The sequence below is a fragment of the Aotus nancymaae genome, unplaced genomic scaffold (assembly GCF_030222135.1).
Source record: "Aotus nancymaae isolate 86718 unplaced genomic scaffold, 86718_ANA_hifiasm-v0.15.2.pri h1tg000002l, whole genome shotgun sequence".
NCBI lineage: Eukaryota > Metazoa > Chordata > Mammalia > Primates > Aotidae > Aotus > Aotus nancymaae.
The window spans coordinates 43,400,367-43,424,670 of record NW_026988413.1 but is presented as its reverse complement, the minus strand read 5'-3'; the positions used below and the strand labels follow the sequence as shown (position 1 = coordinate 43,424,670).

The window sequence follows — 24,304 nt, the reverse complement described above, 5'->3', positions numbered from 1 at the left end:
TATTTTATCTGTATTTATCTACATATATATAGATAGATAGATAGATAGATATCTTGGTATAAACAGATACTTAATTGGCTCATGTGATTATGCAGACTGAAATATCCCACAATCTGCTATATGTAAGCTGTAAAGCCTGAGAACCATTTTATAAGTTGTAGTCTAAGTTCAAAGGCCTAAGAACCAGAAGTGTCAATGGTGTAGATCCCAGCTGGAGGGAAGGCCTCAAAAGACTGAATGCTACTCACCCACAATAGAGAGGGCAATCTGCTTTATTCAGGCTACAGATTCAAATCTCATTCGGCAACACCCTCACAGACACATCCAGAAATAATGTTCAGCCAAATATCTGTGTACCTTGTCAATCAGTAAAGTTGTTAATAATAATTCATAATACCTAAAATTAACCATCGCCTATGGAAAAGCAAAAGGCCCAGAATAGGCAACACAATATTGATGGAGAAAAACAAACTGAAGGACTAACACTAGCAACTTCAAGACTTACTATAAAGTTGCAGTAATCAAGACAGTGTGGTAATGGTGAAAGAGAAGACAAATACATCAATGGATCAGAATAGAGAGTGCAAAAATAGACCCACAAAAATAAACTGATCTTTGAAAACAGAGCAAAGGCAATACAATGAATAAAAAAGATAATCTTTTCAATAAGTCATGCTAGAACTAGACATCCACATGCAAAAAAGGAAAAAAAGTAAATTCAGACATAGACCTTATACCTTTCACAAAAATTAACTTGTAATACAACATAAATGTGAAATGCAAGACTACAAACTTTCTAGAAGGTAACAAAGGAGAAAATCTAGATGGCATTGGGTATAGTGATGACTTTTTAGAAACGACACCAAAGGCATGATCCATGAAAAAAAAAATAGGTAAGTTGAATGTCACCAAATTAAAAGTTTTTGCTTTGTGAAAGGCACTGTTAAGAGAATGAAAAGAGATGCCACAGACAGTGAGTAAATATTTGCAAATCATATGTATCAGGGGTTCCAAACCCCCAGTACTGGCGGGTTAGGAACCCGGCTGCACAGCAGGAGGTTGAGTGGCAGGCTACTGAGTGAAGCTTCATCTGTATTTATAGCTGCTCCCCATTGTTTGCATAACCACTTAAGCTCTGCTTCCTGTCAGATCAGTGATGGCATTAGATTCTCATAGAAGGGTGAACCCTATTGTGAACTGTGCATGTGAGGGATCTAGGTAGCATGCTCCTTATGAGAATCTAATGCCTGACGATCTGTCACTGTATCCCATCACCCCCAGATGGGACTGTCTAATTGTGAGAAAACAAGCTCAGGGCTCTCACTGATTCCACATTATTATGAGTTGTATAATTATTTCATTATATATTATAATGTACTAATAATAGAAATCAAGTGCACAATAAATGTAATATGCTTGAATCATCCCAAAACCACCTGCTCCCACCCTAGCTGATGGAAAAATTGTCTTCCACAAAACCAGTCCCTCGTGCCAAAAAGGTTGGGGACTACTGACATATATGATAAAGAACTGTTATCCAAAATATAGAAAGAACTCTTAAAACTCCGTAAGAAAGCAAATAAATTTTAAAAATAGGCAAAAGACCTGAAAAGACATCTCATCAAAGAAGATATACAGATTGGAAGCAACAGGAATGCTTATTAAGTGCTGATGAGAATGAAAAATGTTACACTTTTTACAGATTTATACATAATTAACCAAAACTTGGAAGCAACCAAGATGTCCTTCCATAGGTGGATGGATAAACTGTGATACAGCTAGACAACAGAATATTATTCAACATTATAAAGAAATGAAGTATCAAGCCATAAATAGACACAGAAGAACCTTAAAAGCTAATTAAAGCTAAAGAAGCCAATCAGAAAAAGCTACAAACTTTATGATTCCAACCAATTATATGACATTCTGGAAAAGGCAAACTACGAAGTCAGTAAAAAAGTTGGTGGTTGCAGAGGGGTGAACAGGCCAACTCAAATAATTTTTAGGGCAGTTAAACTGTTCTGTATGATACTATAATGGAGGATACATATCATTATACATTTTTAAAAAACCATAGAATGTACAGCACCAAAAATGAACCCTATGGTAAACTACGGACTTTGGGTGATAATGATGTATTAATGTAAGTTCAACAACTGTAACAAACCTACCACTCTGGGGCTGGATACTGACAGTAGGGGAGACTATGCATGTTTGGGAGGGAGTGGGTCGTATATGGGAACTTTCTGTACTTTCTGGTCAATTTTATCATGGGTTTTCGGTCAACTGTGTTGTAAACCCACTGCTCTAAAAAAGTCTACTTAAAAGAGATAAACCAACCAACCTTGGGGTAAATACATCATGTATCTCCTGAAGTATTACACTGAGAGGGACAAAACATCACTCATGCAAAACCCTTGCTAATGATACACTTATACTTAATCACAAAAAAAACTATACATATCCAAATTGAGAGACAAGCTATAAAATGTCGACTTTTAAAAAACGGCTGTCAGGCGCAGTCACGCCTGTAATCTCAGCACTTTGGGAGGCTGAGGCAGGCAGATAACCTGAGGTCAGGAGTTGGAGACTAGCCTGACCAACGTGGTGAAACCTCATCTCTACTAAAACATAAAAATCAGTTGGGCGTGGTGGTGGGTGCCTGTAATCCCAGCTACTCAGGAGGCTGAGGCAGGAGAATCACTTGAACCCAGGAGGCAGAGGGTGCAGTGAGCCAAGATCATACCATTGCACTCCAGCCTGGGTAACATGAGTGAAACTCTGTCTTGGAGGAAAAAATGCCTCATCATAAAAAGATAAAAAAGAAAAGAAAAAAATGGTGAAGAATTTTTCTAGATTAAAGATCAAAAAGACTTAACGATTAAGTGCAATGAGTTATCTTTGATGAGATACTGGATTGAAAAAAAAATCCAGGTATAAAGGACATTATTGTGAAAACGGGAAATCTGATTATGAATTACATTAGTTAGCATTATATTCATGCTAAATTGCTAGAGCGTGACAGTTGTATTATGATTACGTAACAGAATGTTCTTACATGATACACGTTGAAGTATTCAGGAATAAAAGTCTCATAATTTCTGTAACTGACTCTCAAAAGGTTCAGCAGAGAGCAAGGGAGAAAAAGGACCCAGAGGAGAGCAGGAACAAGATACAAAATGAGCAGAGTAACAGTTTTTCAGAAGCTGAAGGAAAGAAGTGTGAGTGAAGGATTTTATATCCATCCAAACTATGTATCTTGTAACAATTATACCAAACCAGTTTGTAAGACGGGCAAACTCAGAGAATATCCTAATTCCAAGTTATTTTTAAAGAATTTACTGGAAGATGAACTTCATCTATGAGATGATTAGGAAATGCTGGTGAAGAGGTAGGAAATAAAAAGCATTAATTCACTAAAAAAAAGGGTACTTTAAAATGCTAAAGGCATTCAATTCACTTCAATTACCAGTGAATATGTAACTATTATAAATAGTTATCTACCACTTATCCTACAGCCATCTTTACAAAGCAGAAATTCCATGATATGTATGGAGAAACAGACAAATGCCAACAAGAGGGAACTTCAACATTCCACTTTCAATCAAGTGAATGAAAAGGTTATAGAAGCCCTAAAAAACCTAACAAAGTTTACCCTTATTGCTAGAAGATGAACTTTGCACTCAGAATATAGCTTCTTTTTAAGTACACATGGAATAGTCACAAAAATTACCATATATGTGTATTAAGTCATGAAAAAAACTGTAGTAAAAGCCATAAAGAAAAAAATAATTCAGACAAAATTATACAATTGCAATGCAATTAAACTAGAATTAACTAAAAACAAGAAACCCATTCTACCTGCAATTTAAAAAAAAAACAACTTGGGTCAGAGGGCAAATACTAATAAAATCACAGAATATCTAAAATAATAATAATAATGATGACAGCACTACAAGTCAGAAGCTAAGGAATGCAACTAAAATAGCAATCTGATGAAAATTCAGACCCTTTAATGTTTATATCAAAACAAACAAAAGAATAAAAATAAATAAAATAAACATTGAACTCAAAGGATTAGAAAAATAAAGCAAAGCAAAAGAAAGGAGTACCAACAAACACATAAAAAGATTCTTTAACTTGTGTAACTTTTTTTCCAGAAAAATATACCAAATATATAGAATAGAAAAGTTTCTTAAATTTGACTCAGTAGAAATAAAGTTTAAACAAAATGAAAATCCAGTGATGAAAGAGTTATGAGTTAATCTCACCAAAAAAGCACCAGTACAAGCCTTCAAAAACCAGATAACCCCTGCATTAATCATCTTTCTTTTATACTTTCTGTATCTTTCATATTTTGATATTTTGGTAGGGGAGTTGGAGGGGTGTGCTTATACATCCAGAGAGAGACTGCCCCTCTCAGGACCAGCTAATTCCTTAACACAGTAAACCTACTTGGGAAAACATATCTCATATGCAAGCCAACTGCTATCTAACTTTTATACATAAACCAATAATCACCCACTACTAAATCAACTCAAGACTATATACCAGACAACAAGGGACAGCCCCTAGTCCCTAAAGCCCACTTAAATTATTCAACCTAGCCAATCCTAAACAGTTTACTCCACCCTGCCTTGCCTTTTCCATAAAAAAGCCAGTTACAGCTCTGGTCTAGGCTTTCCTTTAGCTCCTGCTTCTGACTCCTGACCAAATCTGGTGCTTCCTCTGTCCTGCATGGTGTGGTATGTCTCCTTCTCTCAGGAAATAAAAGTAATAAATAATTATTTCAATGGCATTGATGATCTCTCCATGTTTTCCCTCAGTCACCTCTATAAATTAAAATTCCACTGATACATGAGACAACCCCAAAAGTACTTAAACTGCTCCAAACCATAGAAACAAAAACATTTTTCCAAATTCATTTTCAGGGAGCAAAATTACAATGACACATCTAATAAAGACTATAAAAATAAAGACCAATATCACATAATATCAATAAAAATATGAAATTAAATTTTAGCAAACAGAGTTAAATATGACCAAGTGAGATGTATTTCAGGAATGCAAGTATGGTTCAGCAAAAGAAAATCCACTAACATAATTCACTATATTCATAAATCTAAGAAGACAATACATTTATTCTTCTCTAGAGATACTGAAAGGTAATTCAACAAAAGGTAATTCAACAAAATTCAATATCCATTCCTAATATAAATACTCAATAAAATATAAATTGGTAAACACTTCCTTAATAATATATATGTATATACTATATACATGCCAGTCAAAAAGCCAGCAACTTATTTAATGAGGATACACCATATACATTATTGCAAAATGAATAAAGATATTTAATAGACAAGAGAAAAAGATTTAGTCAAATAGGAGAGAAAGAAATACAACTCTGTGTATTTATAGATGACATAATGGATATATCCAGACAACCCAATATGAATTTATGATAAGAGAACCAATCATAAACTTATATAAACAGAAAATTCAATAAAATGGTAGAATGTAAAACATTAACAAATCAAAATCATCTATCTATCTATCTACACACATGCCAACAGCCTGTTAGAATATAGTCATGTGTTGCTTAACAATGAGGATATGTTCTGAGAAATGCATCAATAAGGTAACTTCCTTGTAAAATCACCACAGTATACTTAAACCTAGATGGTATAGCCTACTACATGTCTACAGCATGTTACCATACTGAATACTGTAGGCCACTGTGACACAATGGTTAAGTATCTGTGTATCTAAACATAGAAAATGTATAGTAGGGCCGGGCACGGTGGCTCACGTCTGTAATCCCAGCACTTTGGGAGGCTGAGGCGGGTGGATCACGAGGTCAAGAGATCGAGACCATCCTGGTCAACATGGTGAAACCCCGTCTCTACTAAAAATACAAAAAATTAGCTGGGCACGGTGGCGCGTGCCTGTAATCCCAGCTGCTCAGGAGGCTGAGGCAGGAGAATTGCCTGAACCCAGGAGGCGGAGGTTGCGGTGAGCCGAGATCACGCCATTGCACTCCAGCCTGGGTAACAAGAGCGAAACTCCGTCTCAAAAAAAAAAGAAAATGTATAGTAAAAGTATAATCTCATGGAACTACCACTGCACAGTCCATATATTTCCACCGTTGATAGAGATGTCATTATGTGATGCATAGCTGTATAACATAAGGGAAGAGGACATTTACAATAGCAATAAAAATGATAAATGCCTAGGAGTAAGCACAACAAGAAATGTGCATAACCACAATAGAGAAAAACCTTAAAACACTACTTTGCAAAAGTAGTCTGCTACTTTTGACTAAAGTAGACTAGAACGAATGGAAAGACCTACCTTTTTAATGGATAGGATGATTTGACATTATCGAGACATCGGTTTTTCCCGATTTATGAAAAATTAATATAATCTCAATAAAAGTAATTTTTATAATGTAGTTGGACCAGTTGATCCTAAAGTACATGTGGGAAAAAGCAAAAGCAAGAAAAACCAAGAAAACCCTGAAAAAGAATAATGTAAGATGGGGGTATGGGGAGAAGATGCCACAGAACAGCATTATTATAAGTTTTTATGATTAAAATAGTGGTATTAGGCATGGATAAATGATATACATAATGGAATATGACAGAAAAGCTAAAACAGAACCAACTATGTGGGGAAACTTGGTATATCATGTAAGTGTCATGTCAAATTACTGAAGAAAAGGTAAAGTTTTTAATAAATGTTGGGGAAATGGGTAACTTTGGTAGAAAAAAAATTAGATCAATACTTCACAACACCAAATTTAACTTCTAAACAGGTCAGAGATCTAATGTAATAAATGAGAAATCACATACGTACTAGAAGAAAGCATGAGTGAATAACAAATTATTATTTGAGTATACAGGAATTCCGACAGTCTGGTAATCAGTAAAGCTTTTCTAAGACAATCAAAATCTAGAAGCAGTAAAACAAAAGACTGATACATCTAACTATGTAAAAATAAAAACTTTCTGCATAGCAAAAGATACAGTCAAAGACAAAAGGCACATATCTTTAAATGATATAAAGAGCTCTAAAAAATATCAAGAAAAATTAAAGACCAAAACTCAATAGAAAAAATAAAAACTATCAAGAAAAAAATCACGTAATTCACAAAAAATGAGAAAGGCAAATGATTCCTAAATACATAAAAAGGTACTTGACCTCATTCATACGAGAAATGTAAAATAAATTAACACTTGAGAGATATCAATTCTCATCTATCAGAGAAAAATTCAACAGCTGAGTCACATACTATGTTGGTGAAGTTATAGAGAAATGGGTAATCTTATTTATTTATTTTTTTTTTGGTGAAACTGCAAAATAATATAACCTACAGAGAGCAACTTGGCAGTATCTAATAAAATCACATATGCATTTAGTCTCCATTCCTACAATTCCACATCTAGAAATCTACAAATTATATACAATGACAAAAATACAAAATGCATATACACAAAGTTATTCATTACAGCAATATTTGTAACAGCAAAAGCTTGTAAACAAGTAATGAAAATGAGGAATATATCTGTATAGCTGAGATGGTTAATTTTAGGTATCAATTGTCAAACATTATCTTGGATATTTCTTTGAGGGTGTTTTGGGATGATATTAACATTTAAATTGGGAGATTAAATGAAGCAGACTGCCCTCCCTTAATGTGAGTGGGCCTCAATCAATCAGTTGATGCCTGAATAGAACAAAAAAGCTGACTCTCTGTTGAATAATTGAAGAGAATTCCTCCTGCCTGACTATCTTTGACCTGGGACACGGGCTTTTTCCTGCCTTCAGACTCAAACTGAAACATCAGCTCTTCCTGGGCCTGGAGGCTGTTGGCCTTCAGACTGGATCTATACCTTCAGCTCTCGTGGATTTCCCACCTTGCAGTTCTTGGGACTTGTCAAACTCGATAATCATATGCATTAATTCTTTATAATAAATCTTACTAAACAGACAAACAGACACATCCTGTTGCTTCTGTTTCTCTGGAGACTCCTGATCAATACCAAACACAGTGATTCTCATGTTACATTATTAAGTAAAAAAAAGAGTATATAGCAGTATACAACACACTACCACCTACAGAGATAAGAAAGGGTGGATATATATACATATGCACATGTACATGTGTATGAATTTGTTTATTTTTGCAAAAACAAACACTGGTAGGATAAAAAGAAAAAAAAAAGACAAATGAAAATGGTTATCCACAGGAGGTGTTACCTGGTGTAATGCCTATATGACACAGTTGAATTTTGACCCTGTCCCAACTCTGCTTATCTTTAAGAAACAGGATACCTGTAATAAAAAGTTCCCTTTGTAATCAGACCAGCTGAGACCGGTTAGAACCAAGATATCTGACCTCATGAAAAGACCTTACATTTCATTGTAATCCATGCTAAATGAAATGGTACACCCACCAGTACCATGACAGTTGGCAATGACCATAACAACAACCAGAAGAAGCCATAAAATGACACAATGGAAGGTGGCACTCCAGTTCTAGAAAGTTCACTGCCCATTTCCAGAAAGGACATGAATATTAATCCTCTTGCTTTTAATGTCCAATGCCTTCATTAGAAAACCCACTATTTTAACCCCCATCCAGCCCCTCAGTAGTGGAGAAGTTGAATTGTGAGTCATGCCTGCTTCTCAATTCCATGGCCATCAAACAAAGCCTGTACTTCTTGATCCTCACTTTTGGTTTTGTGTACTGGTTTCGTGACCCTCAACAGGGAAGGACCCCATCTTTGGGGGAACCAGCTTCGTTGGTAACAGACGCAGGTGTAAATGAAGAAAATAAAAGGGAGCTTTTTTGAGTATATCTTTTTATAAAGTTTGATTTTTGAACCATGTAAAATGTTTTATATTCTCCAAAATTAAAATAAGAACAAAAAAACCCCAAAACTGAAAATAAAGTGAAATCAACTGTATAGCAAATTGGTATTACAATCATACAGAAAAGAACTGTTTCAAGCAACTTCAAAGCATGCATTCTGATCCTTGGTGGTATATGTTCTAAAGACAAAAGAACTGTAAAGAAATCTTATATTTCATTTAGTTATTTATTTTTAGAAGATTGGTACTGAAATTTTAAATCACTTTATGTAAATTTTAGGAAAAGGCTAATATATTAATGTAATTCAGAACCAAGTCCTTCAGTGTAACAGAAGAGAAACAGAAAACAAAGAAGTTAGGGAAATATAAAACAAAGTTGTTAAAACAAAAATCTTATAATATTAAATTGGAGTGGAAAAAATCAACTAGGAATTTGATTATTTATATATGACTACATAATAACATATATTATTTTTCTAATTCTCTTTATCAAAAAGATGCAGAATAAAGCACACCTCATGCATATCTAGTGCACAGATGTTACTTTCCAAATGCCATTTCCCACTAAATGAAACTAGGACTCCCTGAAGAAACAGTTTGATTCCAGGTCTTGATAAGGGGAAGCAAATACTCATCTTTGCACTAGATAGCAAGAAAAGTGCACACAGGTGATGTAACACACAGAAGCAAACTTTGAACTCCTGCTGCCTAATGTGAAATTATTTGAACACCCCACTCCCCAAAAAAAAGACTAATAATAAAAAATGTAATAAATAAAAATCCAAGATGTTACAGTGACATTCCAAAAAAAACCACACAACCCACTTGTACTAATTGTAATTGACGATTATACCAATTACTTTTGTGAAAACTGGCAATTAAATAGAATTACATATTTTTTTTATTCTGCTTTTCTGTATAACATGTAATCATCATTTACTGTTTATAAAGGAAAGCTCTTATTTACAAAAGAATGCCGGCTAATGTCAAGAAATAATACAATTTTAAAAATAATTATTTTGTAACCCCAAATGAATTATTATTTAATAAATGGAAGTAAAACTACTGAAAGACTGTCAGAAGAGAATATTGATCCACAAGCCAAAATATCACTCTACACATTACTTGTTAATTGTAAAGGGATAACATAAATTTACAATGGAAAGATTGAGTAGGTATCACCTTACGCAAATGACATTTAGCATCTCTAATGGTGGTATACTTCAGAATAAAAACCTACTAATATGATGCAAAATGAAGTATGAAACGTCACCTAATAGATATTTTTGCAAAAATATCTGACCTGAATCAATCCTTTAGACCCAACTTGCAGTTTACAGGAAATAAATGAGATTGAGGAAATAAATAATTGGTCCCATAAGAAATCAGATAATCCTGAATGTAGGACATAAAACTAGTTTGGAATTAGGATGCAGATTATCAGATCAGCTCATATGATACAATTTAAAAAACAATGTATTAGGCTAGGTGCTGTGGTTTTTGCCTGTAATGCAGCATTTTGGGAGGGTGAAGCAGGCAGATCACCTGAGGTCAGGAGTTGGAGACAAGCCTGGCTAACATGGCGAAACCCCATCTCTACTAAAAATACAAAAATTAGCAGGACATGGTGGCACACGCCTGTAATCCCAGCTACTTGGGAGGCTGAGGCTGGAGAATTGCTTGAACCCAGGAGGCAGAGGCTGCAGTGAGCCGAGATTGTGCCATTACACTCCAGCCTGGGTGACAAGAGCAAAACTCTGTCTCAAAAATAAATAAATAAATAACCCCTCCCCCAACAAATATACTAAAAAGAAATCATGAGAGATGAGAATGCAAAGGGGTCTAAAGGAACTAAATTACAGAGAAGCACAAGTACTTTCAAAATGAGAAGGGATCACAGGCACTGGGGCATTTGCTGAAATAGTACCTGAGCCGCAGAGGATCAAGTCTTCTAGGATAGAAATACTCTGCTGGATTAAAGGGGAATGGCAGAGCTTTTAACAACTGCTTGGCTGTGTGGCAGATTGAAATCTTTAAGAAACTCAAATATATTAATTCTCTCCATTCTCCTCCTGATTCCCTCTACAGGGAATTTATGGAATATAAATTTATGGAATATAAATTCCCTCTACAGGGAATATATTTATGAGTATGTGAAGGCAGCAAGAGCACTGGAGACTGGGAGTGGGACTAAAAAGGAGAAAAAGATTAGGCTTATATCCTGCAAGAGGGTCGCATCTGTAATACACACAGAACACGACTGATTCACTATCAAAGCACTTGAAACCAAAAGTGAACTGAAACCATCTAAAGAGGTCATCCAGCTCCAACACAGCTCAACTCTTGATGGTATCAGAGTGTTCAGTCTTTAATTCTAGCTGCCTGTCAGAGTAAAAAAAAGCATGCCTCTCTGGAGAAAAATGGTATTTATGCCAATCTCTTCTAAACATAATGCCAGTATAAAAAAAGAATTACCACACATAAAGCAGGAAAAAATGATTTATAACCAAAAGAAAAAATAGCCAAAAGAAACAGATCCACAGATAAGACATGTCAGAACAAGCAGACAAAAACTTTAAAATAACGATTATACATTTAAAAACAAAATAGAGAAAAAGACAACCCAAATGGATAAAGGCACAGAGAACTTGAACGGAAAAATTAAATCTCTAAAGAGCCAAATAATTATTACAGAAAAACTGAGAAAAATGGTATCTTAGAAACATCTCTATTGGTAATCAATAAAAAAACCAAGAAAGAAAAATCAGTAAAGATATATAGAATACTCGAACAACACTATTAACCAGCCTGAATCAACAATTGCAAAATGCAGAATGTAGGATATTCTACAAATTAAATGACATTTATCTAAAAACTCAATGTTATAAAAAACAAAAAGAAGAACCTAAGAATTGTAACCATCAAATACAATGTATGAGACTTTATTGAATTTAGAAAATATATATATATACACATATATAAATTTAAAAATACATTTTGAAGACAGAAAAATCTGAACTTATGAACAAGGTATTTTAGAAAATTGCAAGATTACTGTTAACTGTCTTAATGTGATGGTGTTGTGGTTATGTAAAAAAATTTCCTAATTCTTAGGAGACGTGTGCTAATAGATTTGGGATAAAATATAATGTTACCTGCAATTTCCTTTCCTTTTTTTTTTTCTTTTTTTGAGACGGAGTTTCGCTCTTGTTACCCAGCCTGGAGTGCAATGGTGCGATCTCGGCTCACCACAACCTCCGCCTCCTGGGTTCAAGCAATTCTCCTGCCTCAGCCTCCTGAGTAGCTGGGACTACAGGTGTGCGCCACCATGCCCAGCTAATTTTTGTATTTTTAGTAGAGACAGGGTTTCACCTTGATGACCAGGATGGTCTTGATCTCTTGATCCACCTGCCTCAGCCTCCCAAAGTGCTGGGATTATAGGCATGAGCCACCGCACCCGGCTTAATTTACTTTCAAATAGTTCAGGAAATAATGTGTTTATAGCATATATTTCTCTGTATTTAAAGAGCTAAAAAGGCAGATTCCTTTACTGAAGGTACAGTTATACCTTTATATTGTATTTTTCCTGTTTATATATATATATTATATATATATATATAAACAGTACTATATATATATAAAGTACTACATATATATATAAAGTAATGTACTATATATGTATATATATTTATATATATATTAGTTTAGGTTCTGGGTTTTTACTGGTTTTTAATGCTTCATATTACATATAAAATTTTATTATTCTGTCCTTAGCAGGATAATGTAAGGCTTACCTCATATAACATATTTCCATAAGTTTTAAAAGTATAACCAGAAACACACTGTTGTCCAACTCTTAGACCACTTTAGCTTTCAAACTGACATGGCTTTTAGAATTATCAAAAAGAGAAAAAAATTACATACAGCTCAAATTATAAATAACTCAAGTTTCAAAATGTAATATTGTTTCAAAGTCTTTTCCCCAATCTAGTTTTAAGTTTAAAGTAAAGACACTATATAACTTCTTAGTATTACTTCTGATATTTAAAAAAAAGAAAAAAAGAAAGAAATTTAACCATATCTTGCCATTGTTGTTTTTTAAAAGTATGACCTAAATTCCTATTAATGATTTTTCAACAGTTTACTTAAAAATGACCTGTGATAATATAACATTGATAAAACACATATCCAAGGAAAAAGAGTGAAGTTTGAAGTAGAGTCACTGTTCAAGTAGAAGGTATAAGCAAATGCTCCTATGAGAATACCACGCATCAAAGTTCATTTAAGAGATATAGTTTGAGGGGTTACCTGCTGTATTGTAATAGTAATTTAAAAACACTACTACTGCCGAGTGTGGTGGCTTACATTTCTAATCCCAACACCTTGGGAGGCCAAGGCGGGTAGATCACGAGATCAGGAGTTCAAGACCAGCCTGGCCAAGATGATGAAACCCTGTTTCTACTAAAAATACAGAAATTATCCAGGTGTGGTGGCTGGTGTCTGTAATCCCAGCTACTCGGGAGGCTGAGGCAGAGATTTGCTTGAACCCAAGAGGCGGAGTAGGTTGACATAAGCTGAGATCATGCCACTGCACTCCGGCCGGGGCAACACAGTAAGACTCTGTCTCCAAAAAAAAAAACCAACAACAAAAACCACTACTGCTAAAAATCCAACAATGATGGTCTTAAACAGTGATAGTGCTGATTTCCTGACTGGATTACACTGCCACTTTGATACAGGGGAACTATTTGGTTCTGTAATATGCCTCATTTTGTGTTTCTTAACTCAAGGAAGAAAATGTATATTCTGTATAACATCAGATTTATAACCATTTTGTCTCTAGAAACAAGCAAATAAAACCAAACATTTAACTCCAACCACCCATTTCCTATTATTCTGGCACCTTTCCTTAGTTCTTTAACTCCATTATTCTTTGACTCCACAATCCACTGACCGTACCACCTTTTCACTATTCCTTTTATTTTCGATTCCCTTAATAGCATCATAATCACTAAAATGTAGGCCCCATCACCTCCCTGGCTCCTCTCTGAGTCATTATACTTATTTGAACATTAATCCTAGTACAACACTGTCCTGTCAAACTCACTATCTCATTCACCAACCAAACTGTTTAACTATAATTTTGTGCCATGATTACTGAAGTAGTCTTCTAACTGGGTTCCCTTACTGACATCCTTGCCCTTCCTATAGTCTATTATTTACACAAAAATTAATTCTCAAGATTTCTTGACACCTTGTAAAAGGTGAATAAAATCCTGTCACTTCCTTTGTCAAAACATCCAATGACTTCTCATTTCACTCAGAGTAAAAGCCAATGTCTTTAAAATGGTCCACAAGACCCTACAAAATCTAGCTGTTCACTGTCTTATTTTCTCCTTCTCTCCCTCTGTTTGCTCGTCACACTGGTATCCTGGCCGTTTCGGAAACATGCCAGCAAGCCTCTACTTCAAGGTCTTTAGACTCGGTAGGGCTGGTTTACTCTCTCATTTCCTTTATGTCATTGGCACACATCACAACTGAATCGTACATCAAAAATTTAAGATTTTAAAAATTTTAAGATGTTTTAAGACTTTAGATTTTAGAACTCACTTTTACTTGAATCTAAATTATCTAAAGAACTTTCTTTTTTTTTTTTTGGAGACAGAGTCTTGTTCTGTTGCCAGGCGCCAGGCTGGAGTGCAGTGGTGTGATCTCGGCTCACTGCAACCTCCACTTCCCGGGTTCCAGCAATTCTCCTGCCTCAGCCTCCTGAGTAGCTGGGACTACAGGCACGCACCACCACACCCAGCTAATTTTTTTATTTTAGTAGAGACGGGGTTTCACCATGTTGGCCAGGATGGTCTTGATCTCTTGACCTCATGATCCGCCCGCCTCGGCATCCCAAAGTGCTGGGATTACAGGGGTGAACCACCACATCCGGCACTATCTAAAGAAATTTCTATACCATAACTTATTAATGAGTCAAGTATTGTTATATTTAAATGTACTGTATTTAAATGTATTAAATTAACTTAAAGCCACATTTTTTTTTGAGATGGAGTCTTGTTCTGTTGTCCAGGCTGAAGTGCAGTGGTGCAATCTCAGCTCACTACAACCTCTGCCTCCCAGGTTCAAGTGACTTTCCTGCCTCAGCCTCCTGGTAGTTGGGATTACAGGTGCATGACACCATGCCTGGCTAATTTTTGTATTTTCAGTAGAGTGTGTCAAAAATATTTTTATTTAAAAAGGTAAATGAAACAGACGTAGGGAAAGTGAAGCCAAAGGGCAAAAAGTTGTTTAAAGACAGTATCTCTTTCACAGTATTTCTGGTATTCTACTTTGGTACTAAGAATTATACACAGCATTATTTAGAATTAAGAGTTTCAGCAACACATTAGAAACCAAAAATGTTAATTCATAAAAGTACTTACCTACAACACCATTCAATACGACCTTCGCCCTCACAAGTTTTTGCCCAATGATTATCTGCCAAATTTTTCATTGCAACAGCATATTCACAAAGAGTTTCTTCATCCTCACAGTGTTCTCGCCAGATCTTATCAAAATCTCCCACTAAAAACAAAGAAATGAATTAAGTGGAAACATGTCAGACTCTTGAAATAAGTTTTAGCATAATCTAAAATTCTTTAAAAATATAAGCAAAATCATAAAGTAAAACTTCATAAATTTTAAACATTTAAAATGTTTAAATACATATGTTTAAATTGTTTAAATAGAAATGTTTAAATAAAAGTTCCTTTATGTAAAAAGCTGCATCATTTTAATTATGACTACTTAATAAATAAATGTTATCATTTTGAACAGATTCGTGAAGCTGGAAAAACTGACAAAATATAAGCAGATACTGTATATATGAATTATCAGTTAATAAACCAAAGACATGCTGGTAAGGAACAATTATGGCTGAGTGCTCAAGAATTAATTTTCCTGTTACTGTTGGGCAATATGACTTTCCATAAACCTGCTTCTTGACTGTTATTTTCTTTTATTTCTACATATATTAAAAAGGGGTTGGTAGGTAAGATGATAACATAAATTAAGCAATCAAGTACATATTTCTATTTACACACTTGGACTTGCTCTAGACATCCTGTGCTTTAAAAAATTATAATTCTGTATCAAAAACATTGTCTTGAAAGAAATTACTTTGGAAGCCTCGCCAAAGTTTTAAGCCTTAAAAAATGTCCCATATAAAAACTATAAGCTGACCACATTATCCAGTCAGCTACTACCTTTTTTTAACAAAAAAGTCATCACAATATGAAATCGGAATCACCGCGATGATGAATAAAGGTAGAAGAATGCTATCGCTAAATAAAGGATATTAATGCAACTGTAATGGTAAAAGAGTAAACAAAATTTATCAAGGTAGTTTTCATTCATTGTCCTTGGACATAGGAGTTAGGTTCTCATGCCCCATAATGAAATGTAGGCAATTATTTGGTGACAGAATAAACTACAAAGAGAACAGCCAAATGTGGGAGATAATTATACTAAAATTCTTCCGCCACTTAAAATTATTAAATTCTTACATTTAAGAGGTGTGTTTTGTTTTGTTTTGTTTTGGCTCACTGCAACCTCCGCCTCTCAGGTAAAAGTGATTCTCTGCCTCAGTCTCCGGAGTAGCTGGGATGACAGGCACTCACCACCATGCCTGGCTAATGTTTGTATTTTTAGAGAGACGGGGTTTCACCATCTTGGCTAGGCTGGTCTTGAACTCCTGACCTAGCAATCCACCCGCCCTGGCCTCCCAATGTGCTGGATTACAAGAGTGAGCCACCGTGCCTGGCCAAGAGGTTTTTTGTTTTGACAGAGAAGGAATTAAAATAGTTCCTTCTTTTTAAAATAGTTTTTAAAATAGTTCAAATGTAACAATCAATATTTAGCTATTCATATTTGAAAAACTTCCAACTAATCCAATTTACTGGTTACTTTAGGGTCTGCAGTCTAATAAGTACTGAGTTGAAAATCAAACTATTAGCCCTCTAATTTGATCAAGAAAGAAGGGTAAGGGTACAAACAAATCCTCACAAACACATTGTTCAGTTAAGATGACTATATCAGTCTGAGTCTTGGCCTTAATAGTGATTTTAAACCTGAGAGAATTATTTTTGAGGGGATTGTGTACTCATATACAAGTATTTCCATTAATCACTAACATTTGGGTAGTGACTGAGCTCTCAATTTGTTATATATCAAAGACTGGCAAAATAACTGTTAAAAAAGCAGGCAAAAGTTTTCTAAATTCTCAAAAATTCCTTACTTTTAGAAATGTTTAGGTATTCAAGTTCAATCAGAACTCTCAGTGAATACTGAGCCTTATGATTTGTTTTAATATAATAACCAATGTTCTTTTTTAGCAGTGACCTAAACTCCTACTGTTTTTTTTCCAGCAGTTTCACTTAAAAATGACCTTACGTGATAAAATAACTATTGATAAAACACAAGTCCAAGGAAAAAGAAAGAAGGGTAAAGTCTGAGGCAGATTCATTGCTCAAGTAGAAGGTATAAGCAAATGCTCCTGTGAGAATACCACATATCAAAGTTAGTTTAAGAGATCCAGTTTTAGGGCTTGCCTGCTGTATTGGAATATTAATTTTTTTTTTTTTTTTTTTTTTTTTTTTTTTTTTTTATTTATTTTTTTTTTTTATTGCATTTTAGGTTTTGGGGTACATGTGAAAAACATGCAAGGTTGTTGCTTAGGTGCATACGTGGCAGTGTGATTTGCTGCCTTCCTCCCCTTCACCCATATCTGGCATTTCTCCCCATGCTATCCCTCCCCAATTCCCCACCCCCCCGCTGTCCCCCCCCACTCCCCCACAACAGACCCCCATGTATAGTGCTCCCCTCCCTGTGTCCATGTGTTCTCCTTGTTCAACACCCGCCTATGAGTGAGAACATGTGGTGTTTGATTTTGTGTTCTTGTGTCAGTTTGCTGAGAATGATGTTTTCCAGGTTCATCCATGTCCCTACAAAGGACGCGAACTCCTCGTTTTTAATGGCTGCATAATATTCCATGGTGTATATGTGCCACATTTTTCCTGTCCAGTCTATCATCGATGGGCATTTGGGTTGGTTCCAGGTCTTTGCTATTGTAAACTGTGCTGCAATGAACATTCGTGTGCATGTGTCCTTATAGTAGAACGATTTATAATCCTTTGGATATATGCCCAGTAATGGGATTGCTGGGTCAAATGGAATTTCTATTTCTAGGTCCTTGAGGAATCGCCACACTGTTTTCCACAATGGTTGAACTAATTTACACTCCCACCAACAGTGTAAAAGTGTTCCTATTTCTCCACATCCTCTCCAGCATCTGTTGTCTCCAGATTTTTTAATGATTGCCATTCTAACTGGTGTGAGATGGTATCTCAATGTAGTTTTGATTTGCATTTCTCTAATGGCCAGTGATGATGAGCATTTTTTCATATGCTTGTTGGCCTCATGTATGTCTTCTTTTGTAAAGTATCTGTTCATGTCCTTCGCCCACTTTTGAATGGGCTTGTTTGTTTTTTTCTTGTAAATCTTTTTTAGCTCGTTGTAAATTCTGGATATCAGCCCTTTGTCAGATGGGTAGGCTGCAAAAATTTTTTCCCATTCTGTTGGTTGCCGATTCACTCTATTGACTGTTTCTTTTGCTGTGCAGAAGCTGTGGAGTTTGATTAGGTCCCATTTGTCTATTTTGGCTTTTGTTGCCAATGCTTTTGGTGTTTTGGTCATGAAGTCCTTGCCTACGCCTATGTCCTGAATGGTTTTGCCTAGGTTTCCTTCTAGTGTTTTTATGGTGTTAGGTCTTATGTTTAAGTCTTTAATCCATCTGGAGTCAATTTTAGTGTAAGGTGTCAGGAAGGGGTCCATTTTCTGCTTTCTGCATATGGCTAGCCAGTTTTCCCAACACCACTTATTGAACAGGGAATCCTTTCCCCATTGCTTGTTTTTATCAGGTTTGTCAAAGATCAGGTGGTTGTAGATATGTTGTGTTGCCTCCGATGCCTCTGTTCTGTTCCATTGGTCTATATCTCTGTTTTGGTACCAGTACCATGCTGTTTTGATTACTGTAGCCTTGTAGTAGAGTTTGATGTCTGGTAGTGTGATGCCTCCTGCTTTGTTCTTTTTGCTTAGAATTGACTTGGCTATGCGGGCTCTCTTTTGGTTCCATATGAAGTTTAAGGTGGTTTTTTCCAGTTCTGTGAAGAAGGTCATTGGTAGCTTGATGGGGATAGCATTGAATCTGTATATTACTTTGGGCAGTATGGCCATTTTCACGATATTAATTCTTCCTAACCATGAACATGGAATGTTTCTCCATCTGTTTGTGTCCTCTCTTATTTCGTTGAGCAGTGATTTGTAGTTCTCCTTGAAGAGGTCCTTTACATTCCTTGTTAGTTGTATTCCTAGGTATTTTATTCTCTTTGTAGCGATTGTGAATGGCAGTTCGTTCTTGATTTGGCTCTCTTTAAGTCTGTTATTGGTGTATAGGAACGCTTGTGATTTTTGCACATTGATTTTGTATCCTGAGACTTTGCTGAAGTTGCTTATCAGTTTCAGGAGCTTTTGGGCTGAGATGAGGGGGTCTTCTAGATATACAATCATGTCGTCTGCAAATAGAGACAATTTGACTTCCTCCTTTCCTAATTGAATACCCTTTATTTCTTTTTCTTGCCTGATTGCTCTGGCTAGAACTTCCAGTACTATATTGAATAGGAGTGGTGAGAGAGGGCATCCTTGTCTAGTGCCAGATTTCAAAGGGAATGCTTCCAGTTTTTGCCCGTTCAGTATGATATTGGCTGTCGGTTTGTCGTAAATAGCTTTTATTGTTTTGAGATACGTTCCATCGATACCTAGTTTATTGAGGGTTTTTAGCATAAAGGGCTGTTGAATTTTGTCGAAGGCCTTCTCTGCATCAATTGAGATAATCATGTGGTTTTTGTCTTTGGTTCTGTTTATGTGGTGAATTACATTTATAGACTTGCGTATATTGAACCAGCCTTGCATCCCCGGGATGAATCCTACTTGATCATGGTGGATAAGCTTTTTGATGTGCTGTTGTAATCGGCTTGCCATTATTTTATTGAAGATTTTTGCATCTATGTTCATCATGGATATTGGCCTGTAGTTTTCTTTTCTTGTTGAGTCTCTGCCAGGTTTTGGTATTAGGATGATGTTGGTCTCATAAAATGATTTGGGAAGGATTCCCTCTTTTTGGATTATTTGGAATAGTTTCAGTAGGAATGGTATCAGTTCCTCTTTGTATGTCTGGTAGAATTCGGCTGTGAACCCATCTGGGCCTGGGCTTTTTTTGAGTGGTAGGCTCTTAATTGCTGCCTCGACTTCAGACCTTGTTATTGGTCTATTCAGGGTTTCGACTTCTTCCTGGTTTAGGCTTGGCAGGAGGCAGCTGTCCAGGAATTTATCCATTTCCTCCAGGTTTTCTAATTTATGTGCATAGAGTTGCTTGTAATAATCTCTGATGATGGTTTGAATTTCTGTGGAATCTGTGGTGATATCGCCTTTGTCATTTTTTATTGCATCTATTTGGTTATTCTCTCTTTTCTTTTTTATTAGTCTGGCTAGTGGTCTGTCTATTTTGTTGATCTTTTCAAAAAACCAGCTCCTGGATTTATTGATTTTTTGAAGGGTTTTTCGTGTCTCTATCTCCTTCAATTCTGCTTTGATCTTAGTTATTTCTTGTCTTCTGCTAGGTTTTGAGTTTTTTTGATCTTGCTCCTCTAGCTCTTTCAATTTTGACGATAGGGTGTCAATTTTAGATCTCTCCTTTCTTCTCATGTGGGCACTTATTGCTATATATTTTCCTCTAGAGACTGCTTTAAATGTGTCCCAGAGATTCTGGTATGTGGTGTCTTCATTCTCGTTGGTTTCGAAGAACGTCTTTATTTCTGCCTTCATTTCATTGTTTATCCAGTCAACATTCAGGAGAAAGTTGTTCATTTTCCATGAGGCTGTGCGGTTCTGGGTTGGTTTCTGAATTCTGAGTTCTAACTTGATTGCACTGTGGTCTGAGAGACTGTTTGTTATGGTTTCCGTTCTTTTGCATTTGCTGAGGAGTGATTTACTTCCAATTATGTGGTCAATTTTAGAGTAGGTGTGATGTGGTGCTGAGAAGAATGTATATTCTGTGGATTTGGGGTGGAGAGTTCTGTAAATGTCTATTAGGTTTGCTTGTTCCAGGTCTGAGTTCAAGTCCTGGATATCCTTGTTAATTTTCTGTCTCGTTGATCTGTCTAATATTGACAGTGGTGTGTTGAAGTCTCCCACTATTATTGTGTGGGAGTCTAAGTCTCTTTGTAAGTCTTTAAGAACTTGCCTTATGTATCTGGGTGCTCCTGTATTAGGTGCATATATATTTAGGATCGTTAGCTCTTCTTGCTGCATTGATCCTTTTACCATTATGTAATGTCCTTCTTTGTCTCTTTTGATCTTTGTTGCTTTAAAGTCTATTTTATCAGAGATGAGAATTGCAACTCCTGCTTTTTTTTGCTCTCCATTTGCTTGGTAAATCTTCCTCCATCCCTTTATTTTGAGCCTTTGTGTATCCTTGCATGCGAGATGGGTTTCCTGGATACAGCACACTGATGGGTTTTGGCTTTTTATCCAATTTGCCAGTCTGTGTCTTTTGATTGGGGCATTTAGTCCGTTTACATTTAGGGTTAATATTGTTATGTGTGAATTCAATCCTGTCATTTTGGTGCTAGGTGGCTGTTTTGCCCTTTGGTTGATGCAGATTCTTCATTGTGTTGATGCTCTTTACCTTTTCGTGTGTTTTTGGAGTGGCTGGTACTGGTTGTTCTTTTCTATGTGTAGTGCCTCCTTCAGGAGCTCTTGTAGAGCTGGTCTGGTGGTGATGAACTCTCTGAGTTCTTGCTTGTTCACAAAGGATTTTATTTTTCCTTCACTTATGAAGCTTAGTTTGGCTGGATACGAAATTCTGGGTTGAAAGTTCTTTTCCTTAAGGATGTTGAATATCGGCCCCCACTCTCTTCTGGCCTGTAGGGTTTCTGCTGAGAGATCTGCAGTGAGTCTGATGGGCTTCCCTTTGTGGGTAACCCGACCTTTCTCTCTGGCTGCCCTTAGTATTTTCTCCTTCATTTCAACCCTGGTGAATCTGATGATTATGTGTCTTGGGGTTGCTCTTCTAGAGGAGTATCTTTGTGGTGTTCTCTGTATTTCCTGGACTTGAATCTCGGCCTGCCTTGTTAGGTTGGGGAAGTTTTCCTGGATAATATCCTGAAGAGTATTTTCCAGCTTGGATGCATTCTCTTCGTCACATTCAGGTACACCTATCAAACGTAGATTGGGTCTTTTCACATAGTCCCATATTTCTTGTTGACTTTGTTCATTCCTTTTTACCCTGTTTTCTCTAATCTTGCCTTCTCGTTTTATTTCATTGAGTTGATCTTCGACCTCTGATATCCTTTCTTCTGCTTGGTCAATTCGGCTGTTGAAACTTGTGCATGCTTCACGAAGTTCTCGTGTTGTGTTTTTCAGCTCCTTCAATTCGCTCATATTCCTCTCTAAGTTGTCCATTCTTGTTAGCATTTCGTCAAGTCTTTTTTCAAGGTTCTTAGTTTCTTTGCATTGGGTTAGAACATGTTCTTTTAGCTCACGGAAGTTTCTTATTATCCACTTTCTGAAAGCTGATTCTGTCATTTCATCACACTCATTCTCCGTCCAGTCTTGTTCCCTTGCTGGTGGGGAGTTGTGATCCCTTGTAGGAGGAGAAGTGTTCTGGTTTTGGGTGTTTTCATCCTTTTTGCGCTGGTTTCTTCCCATCTTTGTGGATTTTTCCACCTGCTGACTTTGTAGTTGTTGTCTTTCTGATTTTGGTAATTTTAAGTCTGCTGTGGCAGAACTCATAAACCCCCTGCTCTTCCCCCGAGGTGTTCTGTCCCAGGGAGTTACTGTTTTCTGATGTTCCCCTGTGCGGTTGCTGTTTTCCCTGCCCACAAGGTGGCAGCCTAGTCACACTCAGGTTGCAGAGGCTTCGCTAAGCTGCTGTGGGCTCCACCCAGCTTCCGTGTGAACTTCTGGGTGTAGTTAGAACTGCTTCCGCGATGTTGGCCCGCCCCTGTAGTGACGGAGTCTCTGTAGTGGCGGATTGCCTTGGTACAGAACAGCAGGGTGCCTATGGAGAACGCCCCTCCTCCACAGAGCTGGACCGTCCCGGTTTCAGTTGTGTTTCAGGTCTTCTTGCTGGGTAAGAGGGGACACCGTCTCATCCGATCTGCCTCCGGAGCCGCTGCGTTGGCTAAAGCCGCGGCTCTGAGATTCGTGGCGCTGGCCTGGCTCCCCGTTTCAGCTCCCCTTGCTGGCTTATAGGGGACTCAGACTCTCTCACTTTATACAGTGAGCCGTTGCCACAGGGTGCCGGCCCAGCGGCTGCGCCGTTCAAGCCAGCGGCGCCAGCGGCGCTGGCGACCCGTGTGGCTTCTCTGCGTGTGAATCTCCTGTTCTGTGGGCAGTAAAAATCAGTCTGGAAATACGGCGTCCACTCACCCTCTGTGCTTTCTCTCGGAGCTGCATTCCCGAGTTCCTCCTAAGCGGCCATCTTGGATCTCTCTGGAATATTAATTTAAATGCACTACTGCTTTCCTCAGTTTTAGCAACATCTTTCAGATGTAGTTATTTATCAAGTCTCTAAACAGAACTTCAGAAAGTGAAGTCTTTGAAACAATATTTTAATTAATGATACTTTCATAAACCCATAATGGTTCATAACACTATTTCTGACTTTATCCATCAAATTTGATATTAAATCATTCATTAAGGTATTGTATAATTTTAAAGGTGGTTCGTCAAGTCTAGAAGGCCTTTTTCAAACTTGTTTCACTATCCTATAGAATATATACATTATAAATAAATACATAAATGTATTACATGTGCTGTTAATAAGAGTCACTCAAACAAAAGTACTATAATAAAACATATCTGGGAAAAACTATGCTTAACACAAACATATTTTCCTTTCCTTTCTGCAAGACTTCTTAGTTTAGATTCTATAGAGGGTACAACTTGGCCAGGTGCATTGGCTCATGCCTGTAAGCTCAGCACTTCGGGAGGCCAAAGCGGGCATATCACCTGAGGTCAGAAGTTTGAGACCAGCCTGACCAACATGGTAAAACCCCACTTCTACTAAAAAATACTAAATTAGCCAGCCATGGTGGCGCATGTCTATAATCCCAACTACTCGGGAGGCCCAGGGCTATCTGCTTCATTGAAGTTCTAAGGAAGAATTCAAACTTTGTGGGCTAATACAACTCAGATTAACCTCATAAAACTTCAATTTAATGTTTTCATTAACATTAAAGAGTCTGCAAACTCTCACAAAGTATGTTGACACTGATATGTGATTCATAAAGTGCAGTATATTTAAATACATAACTGGCAG

General features: G+C 36.6%; 1 protein-coding gene across 1 annotated transcript in view; it reads right to left on the bottom strand.

The window, feature by feature from the left end:
* The window catches only part of BMT2 (base methyltransferase of 25S rRNA 2 homolog), a 101,715-nt gene that overhangs the window by 64,028 nt on the left and 13,383 nt on the right, over window positions 1-24,304 (bottom strand). The window contains exon 2 of the mRNA XM_012457004.2: window positions 15,309-15,450. Coding sequence (XP_012312427.1) covers window positions 15,309-15,450 — 142 coding nt within the window. The remainder of the gene's footprint in view (window positions 1-15,308; window positions 15,451-24,304) is intronic.